The sequence below is a fragment of the Gekko japonicus genome, unplaced genomic scaffold (assembly GCF_001447785.1).
Source record: "Gekko japonicus isolate JY-2015 unplaced genomic scaffold, Gekko_japonicus_V1.1 scaffold2795, whole genome shotgun sequence".
Lineage (NCBI taxonomy): Eukaryota > Metazoa > Chordata > Lepidosauria > Squamata > Gekkonidae > Gekko > Gekko japonicus.
Genome location: NW_015162036.1, coordinates 132,957 through 148,546, shown reverse-complemented (window position 1 = coordinate 148,546; position 15,590 = coordinate 132,957). Strand labels below are relative to the sequence as shown.

The 15,590-nt window shown below is 49.2% G+C and overlaps 2 protein-coding genes across 2 annotated transcripts in view; one reads left to right on the top strand and one right to left on the bottom strand.

Annotated features, from left to right (window-relative positions):
• IDH3G (isocitrate dehydrogenase 3 (NAD+) gamma) overlaps positions 1–10,937 on the bottom strand; it is a 34,334-nt gene extending 23,397 nt beyond the window's left edge. The window contains exons 1-5 of the mRNA XM_015405570.1: positions 10,727–10,937; positions 4,572–4,613; positions 2,609–2,623; positions 1,370–1,467; positions 364–476 (exon numbers count right to left, since the gene is read on the bottom strand). Of these exons, the coding sequence (XP_015261056.1) occupies positions 364–476; positions 1,370–1,467; positions 2,609–2,623; positions 4,572–4,613; positions 10,727–10,798 (340 nt within the window). The 5' untranslated portion in view covers positions 10,799–10,937. The remainder of the gene's footprint in view (positions 1–363; positions 477–1,369; positions 1,468–2,608; positions 2,624–4,571; positions 4,614–10,726) is intronic.
• A 303-nt stretch (positions 10,938–11,240) lies between these two features.
• Positions 11,241–15,590, top strand: part of RPL10 (ribosomal protein L10) — a 10,124-nt gene continuing 5,774 nt past the window's right edge. Inside the window, exons 1-3 of the mRNA XM_015405572.1 lie at positions 11,241–11,275; positions 11,383–11,415; positions 15,167–15,225. Coding sequence (XP_015261058.1) covers positions 11,393–11,415; positions 15,167–15,225 — 82 coding nt within the window. The 5' untranslated portion in view covers positions 11,241–11,275; positions 11,383–11,392. The remainder of the gene's footprint in view (positions 11,276–11,382; positions 11,416–15,166; positions 15,226–15,590) is intronic.

The window sequence follows — 15,590 nt, the reverse complement described above, 5'->3', positions numbered from 1 at the left end:
TCTTTTTCTACGAAATGACCCCTGGGTACTTCCTTCAGTGAACCTACCCTGCCTGCAGGGCTACTTCTACTGCAGATAATGCAACAAGATTGCTGTTACCTTTGTCCTGACCCAGATAGCCCAGGCAAGCTCGTTCTCGTCAGATCTTGGAAGCGGAGCGGGGCCGACCCTGGCAAGTACTTGGAAGGGCGACCTCCGAGGAATACCAGGGCCGGGACTCAGAGGCAGGCAAATATCAAGCCACCTCTCTGAAACGTCCATGCCCTGCTAGGGGTCGCCAGAAGTCACCGTGACTTCGAAGCACACAAGCACACGCACGCGCACACAAATATCACCCTGCCCCTCAAAAAGGATTGTCGTTACCTTTGAGGGCCACCCGGTTTCGCCGGATGGCCATGATGGCATTCTCCAGGTCCCTGTCAGAGGCCTCTGAGCTCACTAGAACCTCCTCGAAGTCCACCGGCACACAGGCATGCCTGGGGAGGGGGGAGAAAAATTAATCTGGGTCTGCTGACTCCAGCCCTAGGGTTGCCAAGCCCCCAGTGGGGACATGGGGAATGCTCCCTCTAAGCTGCGGAGTCTTGTGAGCAAAAATTCTACTCTGTGAGCTCCTGGCATTCAAGTTGTGAGGGAGCGATTTGGCTCCTGCATCAATCAGTTTGCTCTGGAGCCCTCCTTCCTGAGCTAAGTCAAAAGTGTGTGGGCCGGAGGCTAAAGAACTGTGAGCGAGCTCAGACTCACTCAGCTTCAAGGGAACACTGGACATTGGATGTCCCAGGTCCCATTGACCGCCACTGCTCTAAGCTCCTTCTGTAACTTATCAGAAGTGAAAAGGGGCAGCTCTAGGAATTCCCAGAAACTCTATGGTTTCACTAGAGGGTTTCTGGCAATTCCTAGAGCTACCGCTTATCACTTCCGGTATGAACTTCCAGTAAGTAGACAAGTCTGCATTTTTTTTAAAAAACTTTCTCCCACAATGCTACACACACACCCATCCCACTGACAGCCAGTTTGGTGTAGTGGTTAGGAGCGCAGACTCTAATCTGGGAGAACCAGATTTGATTCCCCACTCCTCCACATGCAGCTGCTGGTGTGACTCTGTGTCAGTCACAAGTTCTCTCAGAGCTGTTCTTGAAAGGGCAGTCCTCGAAAGAGCTCTTTGAGCCCCACCTACCTCCCAGGGTGTCTGTTGTGGGGAGGGGAAGGGAAAGGAGATTGTAAGCTGCCCTAAGACTCCTTCCAGATCCAATCTCTTCTTTTTCTTCATCTTCTTCTTTTGGCAACCCTAACCTGCCGCACTTTGTGAGCAAAAAGGGATCTAGGGGGTTAGTGCAGAGGGGGGAGGGGGAGAAAGGGAGGGAATTTGTACCTGAATATCTCCTTGACGTGCAGCATGAGTTCTGGCCCAATCCCATCTCCGGGGATCATGGTCACTGTGTGGCGCCCCCCATATTTGGCAGGAGGCGGCTGTAAGAAGGGGAAGCGGGGAGATTAAAAGTAGAAGTCAAGGACTTGTGCTTCTTCCTACAAGCCCCTCCCTCCCTCCTCAGGAGATGCACAAAACAACTCTGTGGTTAAGAGTGCAGACTCTATTTTATTTTTTTATTCAATTTATACCCTGCCCTCCCCGCCAATAATCTGGGAAAACTGAGTTTGATTCTCCACTCCTCCAAGTGCGCATGTTGTTATAAGGATGGAGATTGGTTCCTGAAAATAATTTATAGAGGAATTGTTAAGGGCGATTCTTGAGAAAGAAAGTTGGAAACGGCTTGTGCATCCGGGGAGCCGTCGGATCGCTTCTCCTGGAAGGGCAGGATTGTGGATGGTATCTCTCACAAGTAGCAGCTTCGGGAAGAAGAATACTTTTGGATCCTCCCTTTTGCAGTAGCGGGACATATAGAAAAGAGAATCCCTCCTCTGTCTATCTCCAGCTAGATTGTCTCTTGTTTATGTACGGATTTTGTGGTGCGTCAGACTTTGTCAGTTTATTTTTCACACTGTATATATTTTGACTACTTTTACTCATTATGATGATGACTACATAAAAACAAAACAATATATATAAATTCTCTATAGTCTATCAAAACTGTGTACTGTCCTGTTTGGATTCTTGCACACGGAGTTTCCTTCGCTCGGATTTGTTTCACCGTGGCCCCTCTTTTTATTTTTATACTGAATCAGACCACTGGTCTATCAAGGTCAGCACTGTCTACTCAGACTGGCAGGAGCTCTCCAGGGTCGCAGGTGGAGGCCTTTCCCATCACCTCCTGCCTGGTCCTTTCAGCAGGGGATGCCGGGGACTGAACCTGGGACCTTCCGCATGCCAAGCAGACCCTCTACCACTGAGCCACGACCCCTCCAACCCAACGCTGCTGAACAGGACAGGCATTGGATCCGGGCTACAACTGCGTACATGCAAAGTGTATGCCCTACCACCAAAGTGCTGGCTTGGCTTTAAAAAAAAACAAAAAAAAAACCCTTGTGCATTCCCCATCCTCTCCCCTAGGAGGAGCACTTCCTGAAACAGCCACCCTTTGAATACTTGAGAGCGGGAGGAGACGGACTGCTGCCCAGCGGCTCTAGCTCCCAATTTAGGAAAGCTACTTACGATGTTCTGCTGCTGCTGGCGAGATGACAGGACGAAAAATAGTGGGGGGGGGGAGAAAAAAAAGGAAAAAGACTTTTCAGGCAGTGCAATAGAGCAGAAACCAATTTAAGAAGAAGAGGAGGAGATTGGATTTATACCCCGCCCTTCACTCAGAGTCTCAGAGCACCTTACAATCTCCTTTCCCTTCCCCTCCCCACAACAGACACCCTGTGAGGTAGGTGGGGCTGAGAGAGCTCTGACAGAAACTGCTCTTTTTTCAAGAACAGCTCTTATCAGAACTACGGCTTGCCCAAGGTCATCCAGCCAGGTGCAAGTGGAGGAGTGAGGAATCAAACCCGGTTCTCCCAGATTAGAGTCCGCGCTCCTAACCACCACACCAACTGAGACAGCATTTTAACCACCATGGCGTCTTAATCTTTTATGTCTTTTTTGTCCTCGCAGCAGGATATGACAGCAGTGCAAGTTACAGAGTGTGGTTTCCAGCACGTTTCATCAGTTCGACTGTGGAGACTCCTGAGTATATTTGAAGAAAAAAAGAGCATGATGCTTCTAACCCTCAGGATCGTGGAAGTCGAGTTTGATAAATGTGCTGAAGGAACTGAGACCGCAGCAGACCTGAGAAGGGTTTGCAATGACCAGAGCACGTCAGAGGTACAACTAAAAATAATGCATCTGAAGAGTTTATGCTGTAATAATTGCTCCACAGTAATAATGAATTACTGGCGGGAGCTGGTCCATGGGGTCGCGAAGAGTCGGACTCGACTGTGCGACTGAACAACAACAACAAATAATTAAAATAACAGCGCTTTTGCTGCTTTCCCCTGCAGCATGCAAAAGGCTTTTCTGTCTTCTCATTTTCCTCGCTTGTGTGTTCCTGATGCTTGGGGGGGGGGGTGGCTGTGCCACAAGTTTTTCTCCCCTCCAGACAGCGATTTGATATTACATCGCTTTACGTCTGGCATAAAAACCTGCAGTTCAAATCTGTAGGGAGATATGCCAGACATACGTGAGGTAATATCGAATTGACCACTAGAGGGAGCCAAACACATGCAGAGCAGGAAAAAAGGTAAAGGTTCCCCTTGCTCGAAAGCCAGTCGAGTCCGACTCTAGGGTTGCGGTGCTCATCTCCGTTTCAAAGCCGAAGAGCCAGCACTGTCCGAAGACATTTCCGTGGTCATGTGGCCGGCATGACTAAACACCAAGGCGCACGGAACACTGTTCCCTTCCCACCGAAATGGTACCTATTTATCTACTTGCAATTTCTTGCTTTCGAACTGCTAGGGTGGCAGGAGCTGGGGCCAGAGACGGGAGCTCACTCCGTCATGCGGCACACTCGGGTCTCGAACTGCTGAACTACCGACCTTCCACAACCTGCAGTTCTGCATCTTAACCTCCCCAAATAACAGGAACACAGAAGAGAGGAAAATCGGAATACAGAAACGCCCAAACCCTGTACAGTGCTTGCTGGCCTCTGTTTGTAACGGTCTGGGCCTTTCGTTGAATATAACTTGTGACGCATTTTCAGAAACCAAAAATAAACAGGGTTCTTTTTTTCCTTTAACGCCACACATTTGGTTCTTTAGTCTTTATCACATCTCTGCTGCATAGGTCAGGATTAACATTCTAGTCTGACAGATGGAGAGAACCACGACTGAGGTCATCACAGTACGATTATACTAACTGAGCAGCTCTTCCAGGTCACTTAAAAGACGCACTAACCCTGATTCCATCCCCGCTCCTTGGATGTGCAATGCGGCAAAAGAAGAAAAAGAAAACATGCACGGTCCCATTCAGTATCAGGAAAACTAGCTAGGGACTCGAAGGACCCCCTGGGCTACCCAAGGCCAAGGTTGATGAGATGAGCTTGTGATGACAAAGGGAAAGGCAGTACTGGGAGGGCAGGAGTCAGTCCTCTACAGCATCTTTTCGGGGCAAAGGAGACCCACTCAGAAGTTATACCAACCGAGGTCACGTTCCTGCGATTGACATCTGTTAGAGTCTGTACCTGTCAGGCAAAGAGAAAATGCAGGTTAGGAGATCTGGGGTATCCAGAATTAATTCATCCCTAGGAGAGGGAAACTGTCTTACTAGGGTTTTAGAAGGCCACTGAGCTCTTGCTTGGCTCTGGGGAATTCTAGGTTCGAGACAGACTACTGGCCAGTTCTCTTTGCAAGAATATGAGGCCAGCTATTTGACCAGTCAGGCATCGACGCCATATTTAAAGCCTTTTTAGAACTGTGCAAAGAGACAGCCTTGCGCCAGTTACCGAAACTCAAGTCCATTTGTCAGTGCAAATTAAATTCTAAACGACTACATCGCCATATTTAAAGCCTTTTTAGAACTGTACAAAGAGACAGCCTTGCGCTAGTTACCGAAACTCAAGTCCATTTGTCAGAACACCACAGTGCAAATTAAATTCTAAACGACTACACAATACTGGTACCTATAAATAAGTTTACTGATATAAGGATATGCTAGATAGACATGAGGTGGGACAATTCCTGATATGTACTGGGAACTGCTACAGTTATAAAGTTTGTTTAAAACAGAATCAAACAATAAATGCAAAGCGATGTTTAAAATACTGTTGAATAACAGGTTCTGATGCAATTTGAGCCTTATCTCTTGTTGTTGCATATTCCATGCTTTAAATGTTTATTGTTGTAAATGATCATTTGAAAATGAATAAAAATGATTTTTAAAAAAATATTTAGACAGGAGGGCAGGGGTGAGGATATTAGACCGCTGCTTTGGTGTACCAATCCCGTTAAGACCTGCAAAAGTCAGACAAAACTTAGTACACAGAGAGTTGACTCGCATAAACGGAGAACCACAGATTATGTCTGAACACAGCACATAAATAGTCTATGTGTACATAATAGCATCCATCAGTCAAAAAAAGGCTTACATAGGCTAGGATCACAGCAAAACAGAGACTAAACGGGCTGTGTGCATCTGCAACCTCATCTTCACCAAATTATTTATTATTAAAACATTTTTACACTGTCTTTCCCCACAATCGGGGTCCACTGATCAGTGAACATAAAAACATGTGAACAATTAAGACAGTTAAAATTATTAAACTAAATTAACGTTGATTTAAAAATTACACTTCAGTCTAGATTTAACGGCATACCACCAGTTATTCCCCTCAATAAAACACTTGGAGAATATTAAAGAAAAGCAGCTAATCCTGGGTGATACTTTATGAAAAAGAGAAGAAGAGAGGAGATTGGATTTATGGATTTATGCCCTTCACTTGGAGTCTCAGAGCGGCTTACAAACTCCTTTCCCTTCCCCTCCCCACTGCAGACACCCTGTGAGGTGGGTGGGGCTGAGAGAACTCTGACACAAACTGCTCTTTCAGGAACAGCTGTGCCAGAGCTTGTGACTGACGCAAGGTCACAGCAGCAGGTCCAAGTGGAGGAGTGGGGGGAATCAAACCCGGTTCTCCCAGATTAGAGTCCGTGCACTTCACCACTACACCAAACTGGCTCTCAGTACTTATAATGAATTCCCTGTCCTCTTGGAACATTCTGGTCTCATATCGACTACTCAAGCAAGCTGAAACTGAGATGCAACCAATGCTCCCTCTAAGCTGTGGAACCTTGTGAGCAAAAATTCTACTTTGTGAGCTACTGGCATTAAAGTTATGAGCAAGCGATTTAGCTGCTGCATAAATTAATTCACTCTGGAGCCATCCTTTCTAAGCTAAGACAAAAACGTGTGAGCCGGAGGCTAAAAAACTGTGAGGTAGCTCACACTAACTCAGCTTAGAGGGAACATTGGCTGCAACTCACTCATTTTTTAAAAAAGCACCTTTCACAAAAAGAGTAGATATCGGAACCTGGATTCCCAGCTCAGCCTCAAAAGCAAACTGCCTTCAAAGGCAAATGCACGACTAACCATACTGCACAAGGTGGGATTCTTTGGATTTAAATTTTTTATTATTTTCTCAAAAAAAAAAGTGGGATACAGAAGGGAAGAAGGGGGTAGAGGGAAAATATAGATTCGTCAGGTTTCTCAAATATTATGTAACAGGTAAAATCAGATGTACTACCAAATGTATTACATTTTTCAAATATAGGAGCAGACAATAAAACATCGGTAAGGGAGCACTCACTGGAGAAGTCCCTAATGCTGGAAAAGATTGAAGGTCAAAGAAGGGGACGGCAAAGGATGAGGTGGTTAGACGGTGTTACCAATGCAATGAACATGAAACTGAGCAAACTCCAGAGGACGGCGGAAGACAGGAGGGCCTGGTGTGATGTGCTCCATGGGGTCGCAAAGACTCGGACTCGACTGTTCGACTGAACAGCAAAAAATTACAGAATTTTGGGACAGGGTCTCTCTTTAAAGAATAAACGAGAACTTTCCTAAAGTTAGCAATAACCTATGAACAATAAAAGAGATTACATCTTTAACAACTGAACAAACTTCTATGCTACAAGGTGGGAGTGATTCTTAACTAGGATTTAATCCAGACTACTGGGGGGAGGGGGGGAGTCTACAGTTCAGCTGTACATGCGTTTGTACATCCATCCTAAATCACCAATTCTTCATTATACTCTACATAAACAGAAATAAGAGGAATCCGGCAATGACTACTAGCCATGATGGCTGAGGGGAACCTCCACATTCAGAGGCACTAATCGTGTGGATCCCAGAGCCAGGAGACAACATCAGGGGAAGGCCTCAGCCTCTATGCCCGGTTATTGGCCCTCCAGAGGAACTGGCTGGCCCCTGTGGGAGACGGGATGCGGGACTAGATGATTGGTCTGATCCAGCAGGGCTCTTCTTACATTCTTATGCTGGGAGCCGGGCAAAGGCTGGATCGGTGCACAGTTTTAATCACGATTAAATCAGAAATCTGCATGCACCCCATGAGCGACTACAATCTCGCAAAGCTTTTCAACTTTTACACAGAACTGAATGCAAGTGACGGGATATATTCAAGATTACATAAACCAAGGTCAAGAAATAGGCGGGGGTGGAGTATTGTAAAGGCTTTAAAACTCTTTTTACAGCAACCAAATATAAAGATTTTAAGCAGATGGGAGTTTTTGCTGGCAGGGAACAGTAAAACCCACAGGCTAACAATATTCATCATGAAATCATGAAGGCAGGATACAATTTGCTACCAGGGATGCTGGCACCTTGGTGAACACCCCTGGTGTTATTTTGAGGCAAAAGGGGGAGGGCCCCCGTACTGGAAGCAAAATGCAGGAACCTCCAATGTGACTTTATTTTTTAAATGTTTTGTTTAATTTATAACCTGCTGTCCTGGAAACCAGCTCACTTCCTAAAAATAAGCCCCTGAGAGACCTATGGATGCCAGGAAGTCCCCCTTCTGTATTGATGACACTAGGGACTTGAGGCATTCCATCCTGAGCTTCTTTTTTGTCCTCTTGTTTAGCCATTTAAGGTATAGAATGGCTCTCACGTCCCCGTTCTTCTTTGGAACGAAAAAGAAGACTGAGTAAACCCCCAAGGTCTTTTGGGCTTCCAGCACAGGCTCTATCGCTCTTATCGCCAAGAGATGTTGGATGGCATTGAGAAGACGAAGGTCTTTCCGTGGGCCGCTGTTCTTTGGCACTGGTAGGAATCTGTTGGGAGGGATGCAGCAGCGTTCGATCGAGGAACCCTTTTTGACCGTATCCAGCACCCACTTGTTGCCTACAGTAGCTTCCCCTTGAGTTGCAAACATTTGAAGCCGGCCTATCTCTGGGGTCCTGTGATAGACATGCTGAGGCGCTCTTTTGGGGGCCTTCGCGATTCTGTCCTGAAGGGCTGGTAAAGGCGGAATTATTGCCCCCTGGCTGTTTGCGATGCCATCTCCACTTGGAAGGTCTCGATGCTTGAGATCCTGAGGTGCGTTTGGGCGCGCGAAAGGAGGAGCTATGCTTCTTGGGCTTGGTATCTCTCCAACAGGAAGGAAGCGCCTTCTTCTTGCCCTTATCTTCCGCCAGGTATCTGTCTGTGCCTTCCCCGAAGAGCTGGATGCCTTTAAAGGGCATGCCCACCAACTTTGCCCGCGTGGAGGGATCCACTCCCCAGCTGCGTAGCCACGTATTTCTCCTGGTGGTCACGTTCGCTGCCATGGCCCTGGCTGATAGCTGAACGGCATCCAACGAGGCATCTGCTGAAAAGGCTGCCGCCAGGGCAATCTTCTTGAAGCTATCTTTTAGCGGTTTAGGTACATCACTGTCCGTTGCAGAAAGGCCTGAAGCCCAGACGTAGATAGCTCTAGTAAAGAGAGAGCTTGCGGCGGACGCCCTGAGGGATGTTGCGGAGGCTTCGAAGTTCTCCCGTAGCGACTGTTCGATCCCTCGATCGCAAGGATCCCTGGGCAGGCCATCTGCATCCGCCAGCAGGATCGAGTCGGAATGCAGGCCAGCCACCGGGTCATCGACCATTGGCAGCTCGAAGCGTGCGGCGGCCTCTGGCACCAGGGAGTAGAACCTCGAGAGAAGGGGGTGATTTGATTTTGGCCTAGCTGGGGATTCCCACTCTGACTGTACCACCCTATCAAACGTATCTGGAAAAGGGATCCAAAGTGGGGCTGACCCCGCTTTCAGAAAGGTGTCGGCGGGTCCTGTTGGCTTCTTTAGATCAGGCATCCCCACCTCCTGATGATTCACAGGGATATCAAGGGTACGCAGAACCTTTGGACGCAGCTTATGGAAGACCTCCTGTGGGAAAAGGCGATTCTGCACTGTCGTGACTACGGGCTCCTCCTCGTCCGACGACTTCCCCTCTTCTTCATATGAGGAAGGATCCGAGTATTCAGAGTCCTGATCTTCATCCCCCAGCAGCGGACTTCCTTCTCCGCTCAACCTGGTACGGCAGTCCAGCCTCCTCCTCTTGCGTCGAGGGGGAGAGCCAGAGGACCGGTCGCTCTCCCTACTGCCTGATCCGCTACTGGAGGGAGGGCTGCTCCGACGTCTGCTGCTGTCGCTCGAGAAGTCCCTGCGGCTTTTGGGAAAGGCTTGAGAAAAGAGCTCCCTCATTTCCTTCCGCATCTCCTCTTTGATTAAGTCTAAAAAGTCAGTCTGTGTGTTTTTCCCCAAATGGGCCAAGTTCTTGAGCCCTGCCAGCTCAGTCCCGAGTTGGGATCCGTGGGGAGAAGAAGGTCGCTGGATGCTAGAAGTGGAGTCCTCTTGGGGCAGGTACCCCGAGAGGCCCGCCCGGGCCGCCATTTTCCTGTGTTGCAATTTGTTGCCCTTGTTTTCCTTTGTTGCAACTGTGCCTCCTGAGACTTTAAACAGGGTATCCCTTCCAGGGTTGCAGAGGGTCCAGCGAAGAGCTGTGGAAACCGGCAGGCACTAGGACCAGCCCGCAGCTAGGCCGACCCGGAAGGTCTACCGGAAGCACAGACAAAAAAATAATAATACAATAAAATAATAAAGAACCGAGAATCAGCGCGCTCAACACGGAGCGCTGTCGGAGGCTTCCTTCTGCCTTCAACGCCAGGCCGGAGAACTGGATAATGACGGAGGAGCCCCGAAAGGAAAGTGACGGCCCCGCCAGCCAATAAGAAGGAGCCTCGTTCGCTTTCTGCCAGCCCAGCACCCGGTCTTTACCCAATCAGATCCATCCCCTTTCTCCCTCTCCACGCGCACAGGCGCCCCGAAAGGAAAGTGACGGTCCCGCCAGCCAATAAAAAGGCAACTCGTTCGCTTTCTGACCCGCCCAGCACCCGGTCTTTACCCAATCAGATCCATCCCCTTTCTCCCTCTCCACGCGCACAGGCGCCCCGAAAGGAAAGTGACGGCCCCGCCAGCCAATAAGAAGGAGCCTCGTTCGCTTTCTGCCCCGCCCAGCACCAGGTCTTTACCCAATCAGATCCACCGCAGGTGCTTACCCCCTCCTCCACACGCACAGAACGATCCCCGATAACGAGGGAGGAGCCCCGAAAGGAAAGTGACGGCCCCGCCAGCCAATAGGAAGGAGCCTCGTTCGCTTTCTGCCCCGCCCAGCACCAGGTCTTTACCCAATCAGACCCATCGCAAGTGCTACCCCCCCCTTCCTCCTCCTCCACACAGAGGCATGACATTATCCTTTCGCTCCAAGGAACCCCGCAAGGTCGCCGCCTCAGCCGCGGTGGACTGTCCTCACCATGCGAGGGGCCAGCAAAGCCGCCTTCCAAATCGGCCTGCCGGCGGTCCTCAAACTCGCCGAAACGGCCATCCTTGAGGACTGCGTGAAGAAACCCGTTGTCTAGGCACCGCGAGACTGGCGTCCCCCTCTCGCGAGAGTTGGCGAGGAGTCACGCATGCGCAACGAAGTCACTCCCCCGCCCGGTCCCCGTTTCGACCATTATCAATCATTATGATCGCATTTGTGCTCCATTCAGCTTTACAGACACACTGCGTCACGGTATAGTTATTATTTATTTATCGATTCAGTTTGTACCCCGCCCTCCCCGTGAAGGCGATATCACACCCCAGAAAGCATCCCCCCCCATACACACTCAAACCGGAAGTCGAATGTCATAGGTCCGTCCCTTTCCCGCTCCGTCGATCCACTTCCTATCTCCGAGGTTTTTCCCCCTCCCTTACTTCCGGCTCGACATCTATGGCCCTGGGCCTCCTAGAGCGGCTCGGTAGATAAGCAGCGCGCAGGCGCACCTGCACTCTCTTTCCGCTCGGCGAGGTACGTGTGAGGGTGAGATGGCGGCCGCGCGGCTCCGGCCTGGCGGCGGGGCGGGGGGTAGAGTAGGCCTCGGTCCTTCCGGGCCTCTGACTGACCTCGTGTGTCTTTCTCTTTTCCAGACCCGCAGCCATGGGCCGCCGACCCGCGCGTTGGTGAGTGGCCTTAGGGCGGGGAAGGGGCCGGGGCGGCGGGAGAAGGTGGCGGGCGGGCGAGCAGCGCTCCCTCTAAGCGGTGGAGTCCTGTGAGCAAAAATTCTCCTTTGTAAGCCACTGGCTTTAAAGTTGCGAGCCGGCGATTGTCCGTCCTTCCTGAGCTAAGACAAAAAAATGTGTGAGCTGGCGCAAAGTCACTCAGCTTAGAGGGAACGCTGGTGGGGAAGGAGCTGCGAGGCGGCCTGGGAACCACTGTTCCCTCTAAGCTGAGCGAGGGGGAGCCGGGAGCCGACCCACAGTTATTTTAGCTTCCAGCTCACACATTTTTGCCTTAGATTTTTTGGCTCCAGAGCAGACTTAATTGATGCAGTAGCCAAACTGCTCGCTCACAGCTTTAATGCCAGTGGCTCACAAAGTACAATTTTTGCTCACAGGACTCCACAACTTAGCGGGAGCATTCCTTGGAATGTGGAGCTATTGGGCTCTTGGCTGGGTTCCTCCTTGGGGATCGGAAGGGAGGGAGGGTCCTGAGGGCAAAAGCAGTGGACGGGGGTGGTCTGACTGCAGTCTCTTCCAAATCAAGCCTCCATAGCTAGAGGCAGTATACCTCTGGCCGATCGACGCCCGTGGGGGTTAAGAGTGCAAAAAGTATAGTGCTTGTGTTAAGGTTCTCTGATGTTTAAATTTTTATTTCTTGAGCCAAAAGGCGGAGCATAGAAACTCAAGAGGGGGGTTGGGTTAGTAACTATTGATAGATCTGTTCTCCATTAAGTCATTAAGAACATAGGAAGTGTATCATGTATCACACAGTGGCCAGTCAGTTCCCGTCAGTTTTTTTAACCTCCAGCTCGCACATTTTTGCCTTAGATTTTTGGCTCCAGAGCAAACTTAATTGATGCAGTAGCCAAACTGCTCGCTCACAGCTTTAATGCCAGTGGGTCGCAAAGTACAATTTTTGCTCACAGGACTCCACAACTTAGCGGGAGCATTCCTTGGAATGAGGAGCTGCTGGGCTCTTGGCTGGGTTCCTCCTTGGGGATCGGGAGGGAGGGAGGGTCGTGAAGGCAAAAGCAGTGGACAGGGGTGGTCTGGCTGCAGTCTTCCAAATCGAGCCTCCATAGCTGGAGGCAGTATACCTCTGGCTGATTGATGTCCGTGGGGGTTAAGAGTGCAAAAAGTGCAGTGCTTGCGTTAAGGTTCTCTGACCTCTTGGCTGGGTTCCTCCTTGGGGATCGGAAGGGAGGGAGGGTCCTGAGGGCAAAAGCAGTGGACGGGGGTGGTCTGACTGCAGTCTCTTCCAAATCAAGCCTCCATAGCTAGAGGCAGTATACCTCTGGCCGATCGACGCCCGTGGGGGTTAAGAGTGCAAAAAGTATAGTGCTTGTGTTAAGGTTCTCTGATGTTATAAGAGCCCTACTGGATCAGAGCGGTGGTCCATCTAGCCCAGCATCTTGCCTCACTCAGTGGTCAACCAGTTCCTCTAGAGGGCCAATAGCAGGGCAGAGAGGCCGAGGCCTTCCCCTGACAAGAACATCTGAAGAACCCTGCTGGGTCAGGCCAGGGAGGGTCCCTCTAGTCCAGCCTCCCGTTTCACACAGGGGCCAGCCAGTTCCTCTGGAGGGCCAACAACAGGGCAGAGAGGCCGAGGCCTTCCCCTGATAAGAACACCGGAAGAGCCCTGCTGGGCCAGACCAGGGAGGGTCCCTCTATTCCAGCCTCCCGTCTCACACAGGGGCCAATCAGTTCCTCTGGAGGGCCAACAACAGGGCAGAGAGGCCTAGGCCTTTCCCTGAGGTTGCCTCCTTGGCTCTAGGATTAAGAGGATTAGTGACTTTGAAGGTGGGAGGTTCCCCACAGTCACCACAGCTAGTAGCCATTGACAGACATTCTCCATGAGTCCATCTAATTCCACTTTCAAGTTGTTTATTCCCAAGGCCGTCACTACATCCTCTGGGAGCGAATCCCACTTTGTAGTTTATTCATTGTGAAGATGGCCTATGGCATGCCTCAGCCCAGTTTTTAAAACCATAAATGTTACAGTTTTCTTAGCGCGCACACACACACACAGACATCATTACCTTTGTGAGTGCAAACAGGACATGAGGCCGGTTCTGCCATTGATATAGAAACGTATAGTGTCCATCATGCTTCCTGTGCACAATGAGACCAGGGCATCCTTCACACTAGGTACCCTTTTTGAGTCTCACTCTCATGATAAAGATGCTACCCCAAGTATTCCTGCCGATGCTGCCAAGTTTCTAGTGCAGAAACAGTGCTTTCTGTTGAGTGGCTTTAAACAGAGGGCATCAGACATAAATGGATTAGAGAGCTAGAATCTCCATCCGGCATATCAGAGAATCTTTTGGTTCTTCTCTCAAAAATAAGTTTTAGGAGACCTCTCCCCTGCTAATCAATAACGATAGTTGGGAGGAATCTAATTATCTGAATTGTAACTAAGGTATATTATGAATATGATGCTGTGACGTGCTTGCTTATAGGGGAAACAGTTTTACCTTTAAACACATTTCTGTGTTGATAAACTTAGTCACACAGACTAAACTGTTGGTCTTATTCGCACAGAATTAGACTCAGAATTCCATAGTCACAAAGACTATGTTCTCTCTTCAAGCTTCTCACACAGAATCCTTCATAACTTTCAGAGTCACAGACTCTCTTCCATACTTGTCTCTCTTATATCATAGAATCACCTCATAGACAAACACACACAGATTCCTCTCAGAACATCTCCTTCCACACTCTCAGTCAGCGGCCAATCAAGTCACACTTGTCTCCCTCTATCACTTTCCTTACAGTACTGCATTCAAACTAAACATTTAAAGGAACGCACACACCAAAGCATGGAATCATTACAGATGATTTGGGGACATACAAGCAAGAATTCCCTTCTCTTCCCAATTCTCCATGCCAGCTAGCAATACCAGCTTCATAATTTACTAAAACAGCTGGTAAACTCCATTGTGGTGTGTGATAATAGGTATTGGTGAGCCACCAATTTGCCCTGAAAGTTCCTGGCCTTGAAAAGTAGTTTTAATAGTTTTTGCAAGAGTCTTGGATGCCAGACTGGGCCTTACCAGAGAGTTTGATATGGGGCTGGACAGATTCTCAGTCTGCTGCTCATCTCCGATGGTTAAAGATGGTGAAGACAATCTGCAGTACAGTGTATTGGCTGTTCACTAGCTAAAAGGGTAGAGTGAATTGGACTGAAACAGGATAAAGTATTGTTATAGAGAAGAGGAGATTGGATTTATACCCCGCCCTTCACTCGGAATCTCAGAGCGGCTTACAAATTCCTTTCCCTTCCCCTCCCCACAACAGACACCCTGTGAGGAAAAAGAAGAAGAGATTGGATTTATACCCTGCCCTTCACTACCCAAAGGAGTCTCAGAGCGGCTTACAAACTCCTTTCCCTTCCCCTCCCCACAATAGACACCCTGTGAAGTAGGTGGGGCTGAGAGAGCTGTTTTAAAAACTGCCCTTTCAAGAACAGCTCTGAAAGAACTTGTGGTTGACCTAAGATCATCCAGCAGCAGCAAGTGAAGGAGTGGGGAATAGTACATGAACCATTTACTTAGCATTGGTACAGTTGAAGAGAGGACATAGTAATCTCTTTTTGCTTTCTGGTTTTAGGTTTAACACAAGAGAGCAGAGCGCGTTCTGACCTGTTCACATGTTTGCTGTAGTTGCAGTTAAAATGTCATCTTATGGTCTCCGATTGTGTTCTTTTTCCTAGTTACCGATACTGCAAGAACAAGCCCTACCCAAAATCCCGTTTCTGCCGGGGTGTTCCTGGTAAGTAAGGCAGTAACTGAAGTTGTCTGTCGAGGTCTTTTTCCTTAGGATTCATTGCCGATAGATCTTCCTTCTTAGAGATCAGACAGCAAACGGAATAAGATTTAATCTTGCAGTGGTGGTAATTGTGAAATTGGCTGATTTCTGCACGTCTGTTTCCCCTGCGTTCCGTACATCGTAAGCCACTTTGGGTCCGTACTATGTGGAGAAAAGCGGATTTCAGATGGCCTAAATAAATAAGTAGTGACCTGCATTTGGGCTGCTTGGATGGGTTGCCATCCTCCAGGTGGGGCCTGGGGCTTTCCCGGAATCGGCTGCTCTCCAGACTACAGAGATCAGTTCCCTTGGAAGAAGTGGCTGCTTCC